Source organism: Guillardia theta (genome assembly GCF_000315625.1).
Source record: "Guillardia theta CCMP2712 unplaced genomic scaffold GUITHscaffold_250, whole genome shotgun sequence".
NCBI classification, from domain to species: Eukaryota; class Cryptophyceae; order Pyrenomonadales; family Geminigeraceae; genus Guillardia; species Guillardia theta.
The window spans coordinates 37545-49442 of record NW_005434426.1 but is presented as its reverse complement, the minus strand read 5'-3'; the positions used below and the strand labels follow the sequence as shown (position 1 = coordinate 49442).

General features: G+C 53.9%; 3 protein-coding genes across 3 annotated transcripts in view; 1 reads left to right on the top strand and 2 right to left on the bottom strand.

Moving 5' to 3' along the window:
* Nucleotides 1–185: 185 nt before the first annotated feature.
* Nucleotides 186–1948, bottom strand: GUITHDRAFT_148863 (hypothetical protein; the record flags this gene model as incomplete). Its single annotated transcript, XM_005819014.1, has 12 exons — nt 186–203; nt 346–393; nt 623–666; nt 732–767; nt 822–867; nt 892–1095; nt 1155–1196; nt 1244–1503; nt 1562–1606; nt 1677–1710; nt 1761–1855; nt 1909–1948. Coding segments are annotated over 12 exons (912 nt in total), but the record flags the coding sequence as incomplete, so codon positions are not given.
* A 2258-nt stretch (nt 1949–4206) lies between these two features.
* Nucleotides 4207–7922, top strand: GUITHDRAFT_121743 (hypothetical protein; the record flags this gene model as incomplete). Its single annotated transcript, XM_005819013.1, has 20 exons — nt 4207–4327; nt 4375–4468; nt 4510–4607; nt 4656–4744; nt 4845–4871; nt 4918–4972; nt 5018–5106; nt 5163–5262; nt 5348–5463; nt 5828–5863; nt 5925–5975; nt 6024–6071; nt 6124–6165; nt 6292–6358; nt 6875–6943; nt 7096–7142; nt 7195–7242; nt 7297–7354; nt 7740–7796; nt 7849–7922. The coding sequence occupies 20 exons, from the start codon at nt 4207–4209 to the stop codon at nt 7920–7922; spliced, it is 1386 nt and encodes a 461-aa protein (XP_005819070.1).
* The window catches only part of GUITHDRAFT_166769 (hypothetical protein), a gene marked incomplete at its 5' end in the record, with an annotated part of 10885 nt that continues 6837 nt past the window's right edge, over nt 7851–11898 (bottom strand). The window contains 8 exons of the mRNA XM_005819012.1: nt 7851–8192; nt 8243–8332; nt 8377–8405; nt 8558–9066; nt 9201–10283; nt 10916–10987; nt 11146–11388; nt 11611–11701. Of these exons, the coding sequence (XP_005819069.1) occupies nt 8164–8192; nt 8243–8332; nt 8377–8405; nt 8558–9066; nt 9201–10283; nt 10916–10987; nt 11146–11388; nt 11611–11701 (2146 nt within the window). The 3' untranslated portion in view covers nt 7851–8163. The remainder of the gene's footprint in view (nt 8193–8242; nt 8333–8376; nt 8406–8557; nt 9067–9200; nt 10284–10915; nt 10988–11145; nt 11389–11610; nt 11702–11898) is intronic.

Here is an 11898-nt window from a genome sequence, read left to right as displayed (position 1 = left end):
ATCCAACAGGATGAGCTTGAGTATGTACACAGAGAGGCTGCTGGATCTGAAAGGCGAAGAAAACAAAGAGGACGAGGACGAGGACGAGGACGAGGACGAGGACGAGGACGAGGACGAGGACGAGGTAGAAAAGAAGGTCAGCGTTTTCCTGCATGCAGTCCTCACAAGTTAGCAAAGGATTTTACCTGAGAGGCAACGCCGAGCTACCGATTGAGGCAGTAGGAAAGGACCGTCACATCGCAGAAAGCTCGTGAGACTAGGATGGCTCACCCCTTGCGACGAGGAGGGCAGAGTTTGCTGAGGGGAAGAGGTGAGAAGGATACAGGGGGCCACGTCATGCTGCACCTGCAAGTGCTGGGAGGTGACGTAGATTGTTGGCGCCGATTGAAGGACCTGTAGGAAGGATGAACAGGAGGAGGAAGGAGGACAAGGGCGTGGTTGGGCAGAGACGAAAGGCGAGAGGAGGGGTAAGGGCATCAGAGAAGGGAGGAGAAGCTACTTGTTGCTGTTGGTTCTGCTGCTGCTGTTGTTGCTGTTGTTGCTGTTGTTGCTGCTGTTGCTGCTGCGCTGTTTGCGCCTGCTGAGATTGATCTGCTTGCGAGCTGAGAGAATGATGCTGAACGTGGGCGAGGTGGACCGACTGCTGATACTGCAAAGTTCCATCGACTGCAAGGCACGCAACGACATGTCAGAAAGGAGAGGATGAACAGGAGCGGATAAGAGCAGCACACCTGAAACAAGCTGTGGGTCTCTCGATGTGTACAGGACTGGAAGAACATTCACACGCATCGTGGACAAGAGCGAGAGGTCAGCGCCGTCACCGTCATTTTGAGATTTCATGCTGGACATGTCTGCTGCTGACATCTCCTGCATCATGGTATCGTCAACGACCTCTTCGCATGCTAGCAGAGTTAGCCCACCGAAGCATGCTGCTCCTGTGATGACGGCTTGTGCTGACTTTGGATAGTCTGCTGAGAGATTGGTCAGCTCTGCCTTCTGCACTTCTGCCATGCTCGACACCTGAGCTGTTGCTTGTTCAGCGACAGAGTTCGCTTCAAGGGGGATGTATCCGTCATGATGGTAAACCTGAGTCTCCTGCCCCGTCCAAACATGTCAGAGACGCTGCGGACGACAAGATGAGCAGCAACGATCACGTGGTACTGAGGAGTGACGACCTCGGTGTACTGCTCCGAGTACTGGACCAGAGTGTCACTGGATGGGAAAGGAAGAAGCAATCCACAACCTGTCCGCCCTCTATTGCCTTCGTGCTCCCCGCTGTCTTGTCCGACAGGCCCTCGACATGGGAAGTGACATCTAGTAGCAGCAGCTCAACACGATGATGCTGCTCTTGAAGCGAGGGCAGACCTTGGTTCGAGAAGGAGAGGGCTTGTCGATCGGCGAGAGACTGCAGGTTAGCGTTCTCAAGCTCATGCTCCCGTCGCTCCGCGTGCTCTCGAGCATGTATCTCTGCATTCATGGCCGTGATGGGCCCGTTGCCAGCTCCTTCGATGCGGCAACGACAAGGATCAGCATGCTGTGAACAAGGACATGTGGTCGGCACCATCTGTCGTCGGCTGATCGTGCAGCCCGCTGAAAGGATCACCAGCTGGAGGAGGAGAAGTTCAGAACAGTGAAACGAGGTAAAGCAAGAGGCAGTAGACATGGCCGGCTCTCACCAGAGGTCTCCCTGATCAGGCCAGTGGTGGTGTCCTGCACAGCAAACATGAGCCCTGCAGCAGCATCTCCGTCCCTTCACAGACCTCCGCCCATGCCGCATCTTCAGCATGGCCGCCCAAAGTTCCTGCAACGGTGTTCCTGTCTGGAGTCTGCAATGCCCTGCTCTCTAAACCTGTCCCTGGCCATCGACGTGAGCTTCTGACGCAGGGCCATGCAGAGGAAGTCACAAACCAGGCGTCCCAGGCTCCACGTAGTCTTTGCTAACATCCATCTCTCGAAGGCGCGCACAACCCTCCGTACACAAAGAGAATGTCTGCTAGGTGAAGAAATGTCAGCGCCATTCGGGCGATGTTTTTCTCTCCTATCACAACAGATATCCCTGCGATGGTGCGTACTGAGCTATCAGGAGTTTCACTCGAAGTTCATCAGACCCTTGCCGTTGTAGGCGGGGACTGACATCCCCTGTCCAGCATTTCTACTCCTTTCCAAATCTCCTCCTTGTACACGAAAGAAATGGACAAGACTAATAACCAAAGGGGCTTCAAAACCAAAGAAAACCCCCGAACTTGCTCGATGTCCTTGTATATCATGAATTTAAAGCATCTACATGTACTAGGTTCATCTTCTCTTTCTTTTTCCTCCATTTTTTCCTTCCCTAGTAACTAAAGCGACGGTCAAACACGTTTGAACCCGGTCAAATCATTACACCACCCCTACATAGGCCTGCTTGGCCACCAGGGATACCCCCACCACCCCCTGTGAAAGCCACCGGCAAAACTATTCTAGAATCCTTCCAAAATGTCTGTTAAATATTTAACAATGTGTCAATAATATTGAAATTTGAGAGAATGCCAATATGAAAACATCCCCTTCCAAATATGTACCCACCCCTTGCCATCGCTACCCTGTAAAATCATGACCCCACCCCTCTCATGTCTCCCTTCGTCTGCATGGGCCCCTGGGCCTGGTTTGGTCTATCGGCGGTTACAACTACCGGGCAGCCTAAGAGTCTTTGTAACCGTCGCTCGCCTCAGGCTCGGTGCGGGCCCGGCCGCGTGCGCCGGGGGGGGCAGGCCGAAGTTCCGTTACAATCCGTTACACCGTTGAAGCCGTTTGAAACTGTGGGTTCTACGCCCTGCGCACCCAGAGGGTAAATGACCCCTCCTTTTCCCAACTTTAGTACCACCCCTTATGGTATCGTGACAACCCCCCAGCTCCTCCATCCTGCCCTAATTCATCTATGGGAGTGACCTAACAAAGGGTGGGGTACACTACCCTACCTATCAACCCCATGATGTCTTGTGGAGTACCAAGTACCTACCCATACCTACCCAGTTGGTTTCATTTATATTGACCAGGTGATAGACGCGGGAGTTGACTACCCTACCTACCACTGACCATTGCTGTACCCTTCCATGTTGGATAGGGTGGTACCCCTATGGTAGTCTGTCCACCGGCAAGGATTCGGGAAGGGTGGGTAGTAGGGAGGTCAGGCACTACCCATATTTCTACCAGATTCTCGTGGTATTGGTATGGGTGGGGTGGAGGCATCTATGCGTTTAACCACCCCCACCTACCTCCAAGAGTTTGTGGAGAGGCCGGTAAATGGAGGCAGGAGGCCAGTGAGGATGCGGCAGTTGAAGATGAATGGTGGGAAGCAGGAGGAGGATTGAAAAGAAAGAGGATGGATAGATGTATCATGGCAGAGACTGAGATGATAACTTGCGGTTTAACGATTACATCGACCATGCTTCACTAATGAATGATGTGGAGCCACGAATTGAAGATAGGAGGAGTGAGGATTTAGGCAGATACTTCAAGAATATTTGAGTTGGAAGAGATCATAGAAGGAGCAAACACTGGAGACTCTATCGAGTGAGCCGTACGAGTACCTGGTTTGGACTGAAAGCTTGCATACATTGTAGCAACGGCTGCAGATTTTGAACCTGGTAGAAGAACTTGAGGAGAGGTTTTTGAGAGCGGCACGTAGAATTACATAGCCTGCTCGATTAGAGTGGAGACATCACTCTCCTGTTTATAGCATCTTCCATGGAGTTGGGCAGGATTACTCTGAATACTTCGTGTTCTTGCTTCACTCGACACTACGACTGGACAGTCGTTGGTGCCGGCGTTCTATCCAAGGGCTTCTCTTGTTGATTTCTGTCATTGAAGAGTTGTTGTTTGGTGCTCGTCTTGTTTCTTTGGGGTGAGATGGAGTGTTGAATCAAGTCAGAACATGGTTGAAGTTAAATGTAGCTCAGGAACACATTTGATCCTCACAAGTTCAAAATTGTTCCTCTGCCTGGAAATTGTTTCAGAGCTTTCCCTGACATGATGAGGCAGACGGTTCACCGACATTGCTGAGCTCGTCTGTGGGATGCTGCCCCCTTGCGAGGGAGAGACTGGGGAAAAAGAGCTCTATGAGGACAGAGGCCGCAGCAGCGTGTGCTAATCGTGCTCAACCAGAAATTGTGATCTGAATCCAATCCTCTCTCAACCATCAAGATGCCAGTAATTTTCGTGGGCTCGATGCTCTGCAGTTGGAGCCCAGCACGGAGCATGCGCTTGTTGATCATGCTTGCCTTCCTCCATCTTGTCGGGACAGAGCGAATCGCCGAGGGCAATCCCGCTCCCCACAGGACTCCCTTCAGTGAGACCGTCTCAGTGTCTCTGCTGGCTGCCTGACTTGCACGTCAGTTGCTAGGGAAGCACGCGGATGGCACTTGTCATTCTGCTCCTTGGATCTGAAGCAGCACAGGTATGAAGTGGATGATGACCCGCTCAATTGGAAGTACGATGTACTGACTGGGATTTTTGGCGTTTGACACACAGTCCGAACCTGTCGTTCTTCGGGAAGAAAGAGGCCACCGATCCCCCGAAGTCCACCGTGCACATCAATCCTTGCGCTCTGATCACGGACTTCATCACTGGTGATGAGATCACCTCCTGCTCACTGCTTGTGATGACTTGATATTCAGCTCGCAGTGCGAATTTTCATCTTTTCGAGCCTGAGAAGAAGCCGAAGGAGTTTGTATTCCCGGCAGGAAAGAAGAAGGATAAAGAAGAGGTATCTTTGCTCTGGCTGCCTTGATGTTTGCTCTCCCTCCCTAATGGACCCCTCCCCGAACCGATTCATCGTCTAATGATACTGAGATGCTGCTTTCCAGCCGATTGAGGTGATCCGTTGGAGTGAGGTGATGATTGAGATGTGGTGGTGTCTACGTCTGAGTTGATGACAAGGTCACTCCGTGGAAAGTTGTTGTTGCGGACTCCCTGGCCACCTGCATCGAGAAATGTTTGTGCCGGCCATTGTACAACTCCAAGTCCTAACTAGAAGCAGGCGTCATGTACCCACTTGACACTCTGCGAACGAGAATGCAGATGGATCCGTCGAAGAAAGTGTCGCTGCTGAATCAGGCAAGTAAACGTGTGCTGCGGTGGCTGAAACAAACGTGATGAGGAGAGGGAGAAGAAGCAATGGGCAGAGTGAAGCTGGAAAGGAGAATTCAGTGGAATTGGAGGAGAAGGAGAAGGAGAATGAGAAGGAGAATGAGAAGGAGGAGGAGGAGGAGGTTGAGTCGTTTGGTGGATAGAAGAAAGATACAAGCATGTCAATGATGTCGACGACAATCCCTGTAACGTCCGTTGGTCTTGATCTGACAGCTTGCAGATTTGGGTAGTCACAAAGAAAACCTGGATGGAGGGGTGGAGGATGCGGTCCAAGGGAGGGTCAGAGCTCCGCACTCCGCTGCAAACTGCTGGAAGCGTCATTTCCGGGGTCAAGGGGTTCTATCGCGGTTGTCTGTTCAGTGCAACAGCACAGGTGGTTGAAGGAGGCGGAGAGGATGGAAGTGCGTGCGCTGTTGCACTTGAGGGGCGATGGGAAGGTGGAGGAGAATCAGAGATGGAGGGCGCGCGTTTGTAGAGCAGAGGGGAGGAGAGAGTGTGGAGACTGAGATCGTCGTGTAGATCCCAAGCAATGCTCTTTATCTCTGCACCTACCAGGTTGTTCCTCCTCCTCCTCCTCCTCATCATCATCATCATCATCATCATCATCATCATCATCATCATCATCATCATTCTTGCTCCTCCTCCCTTTGGCCTACTCTCTTGTCGTCCTTGCTATGCCATGGTTGTGACGCCCCTGCAGTGGTTCAAGGAGATGATTGAGAAGAGGACGGGGAAGGTAAGAGGGCACACAAAGGGAGAGGATCGGTATCATCTGACCCGTTGTGTCGTGACTCTAGGTCGACGAGGGTTCTCCTTTCGCTCCCTTGATCGCGGCCATGGCTTCGGAAGTATGTCGTAAGGATTGTCGAATTCGGCAATCTGATCGTTGCTGGCAGACTATCTGCACCATCTTTGAAGTCCCGCACGATGTCATAACGCAACGGGTCCAAGTCAGTTTTGGCTCCTGCCTGTATACCATGCTGATGCTTGAGGCAGATGCAGCATGCTGCGCTCCCTTTCACCAGAAGTCTCTCGACGGTAAGGCAGATACTCCGCGTCCTTCCAACAGCAGATGGTCCTTCCAACAGCAGATGTTCTATTCGCCTCACTGATCGCCCTCGTTGGATTGATGGTGATGGTATCATGTGACATACTTCACCCCAGCCATCACGAGGGTATGCTTGCTTGAAGTCGATTCTCTCCCAAGAAGGTTTTCTTGCTCTGTACAAAGGTGACGCCACATATCTCCTCTCCCTTCGCTCCCACTGTCCTCTCTTCCCATCCCCTTGTCCTTTCCTTCTCGTTCTCTTTCCTTTCAATCTCTTTGTGTTGGTAACTATCAAAGCAGGAACAAGTGCGCACTTGCTGACTTATGTCCCTTGGTCGGCCACCTGGTTGCCCTTTATGTCCTCAATTCTACTCCCCATCCTCCTTGTCGTCGTCTTCATCATTGCCGCTCTTCGTCCTCGTCCTCCTCTCTCCTCCTCCTCTCTCCTCTCCTGTACGAACGAGCTCAAGGAGCAAGCAGGTGGGCAAGTTACGAGATGGGTAAAGTGATTCTCGGGAGGCTGGGACAGCCCTGGGACATTTCAGGCAAGACAAGGAGGAGGAAGAAGGAAGGGGGGGGCGGGAGGGGGCTGAAAAGTGGAGAGAGACAGGGAAGGAAGCGAGAGAAGGAAAGGGAGTATAAGGGAGGTGGGGGGGGGAGAGGGAAATTGGTAAGGCAGGATGCTAAGACAAGGAGCAGGACCGCCTGTTCACATGGCAGCTGGTATGACAGCTGGCTTCATCGCCGCTGCTGTCTGCAACCCCATCGGTGAGGAAAGGATGAAAGGGGGGGATCAGAGGAGGGGGGGAGGGAGGGAGGGAGGGAGGGAGGAGGTAAGAAGGGATTCCAAGAAAGGAGGGAAGATGTAGATGGGAGGGAGGGGGGAGGGGGGGGGAGGAAAGTGACTTGAGCGAATACAGATGTAGTGAAGACTAGGATCCAGTGCGATCCTCATCTCAAGGGCCAGGTGAAGGAGCGAGGGCGATAATGTCAGCTGTCTGACACCCTTGACCTCGCAGAGCATCATGAAAGTTGCCAAGGGGATCGTAGGGCGAGAGGGCCCGCAGGTCGTGGCTGCTTCCTCCTTCGAGCTGCGTGTAGGGTGACGCTCGTGCTGTCAGGCTCTCTTCAAGGGGCTGGCCATCGCGCTTCTGTTCGATTGTCTGGTGTCAGCTGGAGGTTCGACCTCTCCGCTCTTTCTCCCCTCCCCCCTACCTCTTCCCTTCCTCTTCTCTTCCTCCCCCCTTCTTCCCCTTCCTCCCTTCTTGTTTTGTTTCCACCTTGGGTCCCCTCGATTCCGCTCCTGCCTTCATGACATCAATCTACTGTCCACCTTACTTGCCTTCTGTCTGATCATCATCATCATCATCATCATCATCATCATCATCATCATCATCATCATCATCATCAGCATCAGCATCAGCATCAGCAGCAGCAGCAGCCTTTTTCTCCTCCTTGTCCTCTTGCACCGCAACGTCCCCTCCCTTTCTCTTGTACTCGCCCTGCTCTACCTGCGCTATCGTTTGATCCTCCAACCTCCCTGGGAGGCTGACTGCTGCCACAGGCGGCATCCGGTACGAGATGGTCATGGGGTTCTCCAAGAAAGCGAAAACAGAAGATGGTGAGGCAGCGGCAGCAGCAGGAGGGGGGGGAGAGGGTACGTCCCTGCCTAGAGCAGCAGCAACAAAATTTACAAGAAAACGACAAGAACAAGCAACCGTTGAGACGTTCCTCCGCAATGGAATGAGACTTCGTGATATTCACTCCGGCATATCCTCTAAATCTCCATGGCAACATTCATAGCCGGGCTGCCCAAGAATCAGAGCAAGCAGGTGTAAGAGGAAGGGAATGGGCGGGGGCGTCTGTCCCGTGCTCTTCCTGTCTGTGGACACTTCTCCTCCTCTGCTGATGGTCAGCATGGCGAGACGAGGCGACAAGTCTAGCACAATCCTTGTGCTCGCACTAACGCTTGTATCTCTGCATCCTCACTATCGGGAAGCATCGTAATCCTGATGATCTGAAATCGCACGCGTTATCAGCCGCATTGCACACTCCACCTCTTCTCACCGTAGGCCGTCTCCTCCTCCTCGCTCTCCAGCTCGTTCTCGCGCTCTGGCAGCATGCTCGTGCGAGCCGACAAGATCGCTTCAATCTCTCCTGCAGCTTGGGTCAGACCCTGCCTCCTCCCTCGCACAGTCAACCTGGTCGTCCCCAAGTCTCAAGCACTTCCCTGAGGAGAGGAGTCAGCAGAAAATGGAGGAGGCACGCCTGTGGCGCTGAATGGATGGGAGGGGCAGGACCAAGGAGGAGGGAGGAAGGGGAAGGGGGGCAGAAGGGGCCGGGACAGGGAGGAGGGGAACGAGAGGCGGAGGCACCAAGAACCTGATCATCTCGACTTGCTCTTCGTCCAGCCTGGGCGCAATCTCCTTTGAACGATTGATGAAACCCTCTATGACGTAAGCAGGGGGTTGCAACATCAGGACCTGGAGGGACCAGAGCAGGAACGAGAGCTCGAAGGAGCTGAAGGTGGAGGCAAGGTTCTGCGCGCGGAGGGTGAGGCACTCCAGGATCTTCTCGGTGACAGTCAGGCCGAGCATGGCATGGCTGCGGAGGATGTCGTGGAGGTACTTGACGTCCAGGTAGTTGATGCCCTCCGCCAGCCGCTTCATCATTTTGTCGTGCACGTCTTCGGGAGGCCTCAGCTCAAGCTTGGACATGGCAGTCAGGACGCTGCCGATCTCGTTTGCCTCCATGCCCTTGGTGATGTTCCGCACTTGCGCCATGATCAACACGATGTCTTGCTCGTCGATCTTGAGCTGCAGCTTGAAGTGGGCAAGGAGGTAGGCGCTGACCTTCCACCCGTCAAACCTCGGTATCATGACGGGAGAGAGCTGCGACAGAGTTCGCTGGAGGACGGGGGAGGATGAATGTTGAGGTTCGAAAACGCAGCGAGCAGACGGACGAAGTATGTATCACACCTGGGCGTGCTCCACAGAGGTTTTCTTGCCAATTTCAGCGAGATCACCTCAATAAGTTGGTCGTCAGGCTTCACTTGCCACTGGCTAAAGTTCCACAGGATGTTCACAAGGCTGTCCACGTTGATCACAGACTCGTTCTTGTACACGTACTCGCTCAATATCGCTGGCAGCTCCTCGCCCCAACTCTCTTTGCTCCTGACCAGGTTGTCAAGGACGGACACGAAGGTGCCCTGGTGCATGGAGGGGAGGAGCAACTTGATATGCTCTGTGATGGCTCCCTTCATCTCTCGGCTGAGGGGATACCTGAGCTGCTTCAAGGCTAGCAGGAGCATGTTGAACTCCTCCTGCTTGAACTGCTCCATCAGTCGAATCGCCTGTTTACAAAGCTCTTGATACAGCTCAGTGTCAAGCGCCTTTCTCTGCTTGGAGTATGACCACAGAATCATAGAGATGCACTGGGGGGTGAGGAGAGGCAGGTTCTTCATCGTCCCATCATCCAGCTTGTACCTCAACTCTCCCTCCAAAGGGACCTCAAGCACGGCACACGACCAATACAGCAAACCCAGCGAGACAGGGTTTAGCTCGGGGATCGTTGACTGCGCGTGATCGAGGAGGAGGAGGAGATCGTTTTGCTCAGGCAGGTGCCTGAGGGTCGCAAGAGACCACAGGAACCTCACCACAGCGAACCCGTTCATCCTTCGCACTTGTAAGATTCCCCGACGCAGCAGAGCCTCAAGGGCTTTCTCGAGCCAGAAGGTCTCGGACTCTATGGCTGCCCTTGCGCTATCCTTGAGTCCCGTGTGCCCGACTACCTTGAGCTGGGTCCTCCGCGGCTTCAGATGCTTCCTGCTTGCCCGCGTCAAGACCGCGAGCCTGTGCATGGCGCTGATGACGTTCTGGTAGCTGAAGCCCTTGATGTTCTTGAGGCAGTAGGCAATCAGAGTAGAGGAGTTGTCTGTGGTCCTGATGAACTCAGCGTTCTCTTGGGTTGTTGGTCCTGTCATGAAGGTTGGTGCGCTCCTCAGAAAGTTGACCATCGTTCTCTTGCAAGCGATCCTTGCGATACGGCTGCTGTTGGGAGGAGTAGCGGGAGGAAGAGATGGCAACTGCAGAGCTGCACCAGCCTTGTACTGCAAGAAAGTGGAAGCATCGGGCGATGAATAAGAACTGGAGCACGGGGGGGAGAAGGGATGATGAAGAGAGGAGGGAGGAGCAGACGACAGGCCCTCGGAAGCATAGGAAGCCCGTCCTAGGAGAAGGGAGGAAGGACCAACGCACTGAGGAGATGGGATCCTGAGTGCGGGAACATCTCGATGCGAAACGGTTGTTCTGAGATGAGGAGGAGGGAGGAGGGAGGAAGGAGTCACAATGCGCCGCGCGCTCCTGCATATCCTTCCTGCCTCCCGCTGCACGCGCATGGTGACGGCCTGCTTACGACCGGTTTCGTGTCCCGTACAAGGAACAAGTGAAATTGCTAGCGATCCCTTTAAATCATTTAAATGAGTTTTCCAGGATTTCTTGCAGTCTGGCTGCCCGCGACCAAGTGCGGTAGCGTGTAGATTCAAGTGTAAGCGTGTAGATTCAAGTGTAAGCGTGTGGGTTCAAGTGTAAGCGTGTAGATTCAAGTGTAAGCGTGTAGGTTCAAGTGTAAGCGTGTAGGTTCAAGTGTAAGCGTGTAGATTCAAGTGTAAGTGTGTAGTTCAAGTGTAAATGTGTAGGTCTAGTCTTAAGTGTTCAAGTCCCTTCAGCTCCCTCTCAGCACCAGAGCCTTGGCGGCTACGAACTCATCGGCAGAAAGGAGGCGATTGTTGTACATCTCGGCGAGCCTTGCAAGCTGCTCGTCGACAGCGCGTGGTTGGGAGGAAGGGGGGGGTAAAGAGGAGGAGGGGAAGGAGGAGGAGGGGGGGAGGAGGAGGAAGCAGAGTGGTTTGAGGATATGAGACTTTCGATCTTTTCCATCGACTTGGCGATGAGGCGATCATGGCGGGTGACCTCCTCATGCTGGAAGCGAAGCAGCTTCGAGAGCTGGTCGAGCTTTCGGCCGACATGGTCGTTGACGCGCTGCTCTTCGAGGAACATGCTTCTGACGTGCTCCATGAAGGCGCTGATGCGAAGCAGGGACTTGCGCTCCTGCGAGGTGATCTGTTTGTCCTGCGTCTTGGTGCCGAGGGAAGTTTGCTTGCTGTGGGAGAAGTGGAGGTCGAGGAGGAGGGAGGTGTTGTAACCGGGATACTTCTGTGAGAAAGTCAGGGGGAGGAGGGGAGGAGGAGGAGGGGCGGGGGGAGGAGGGTCGGGAAGGAGAGGGAGAGAGGCGGGAGAGGGAGGGGAGGAGGGGAGGAGGGGAGGGAGGATTGAGGCGGGGATGGGGAGGGACGGAGGGTCAGAAAGAAGAGGAAGAAGGAGGGGAAGGAGGGGAGGAGAGGAGGAGGGTCGGGAAGGAGAGGGAGAGAGGAGGACCTTGAGGTAAGTCAGGCGATGGTACAAGAATGTAGCAAGTGAGATGATGATGGAGAAGACGTTGAAGGGCGCGGGGATGACGATCGCAATCCTGAGCATGACGAGTGACGTTGCGAGGAGAGAGGGGGGGAGAGGAAGAGGAGGAGAGCGGGAGAGTGGAGGAGGGGGGAAGGGAGGAGTGGAGACGGGGAGGTGAGGAGGACAGGAGAAGGGACAGCACCTAGTGAATTCCCTTGTCACTTGATAGAGATCTATCAGCCACTGCCTGTCGGATTGCTGCTTGATTTC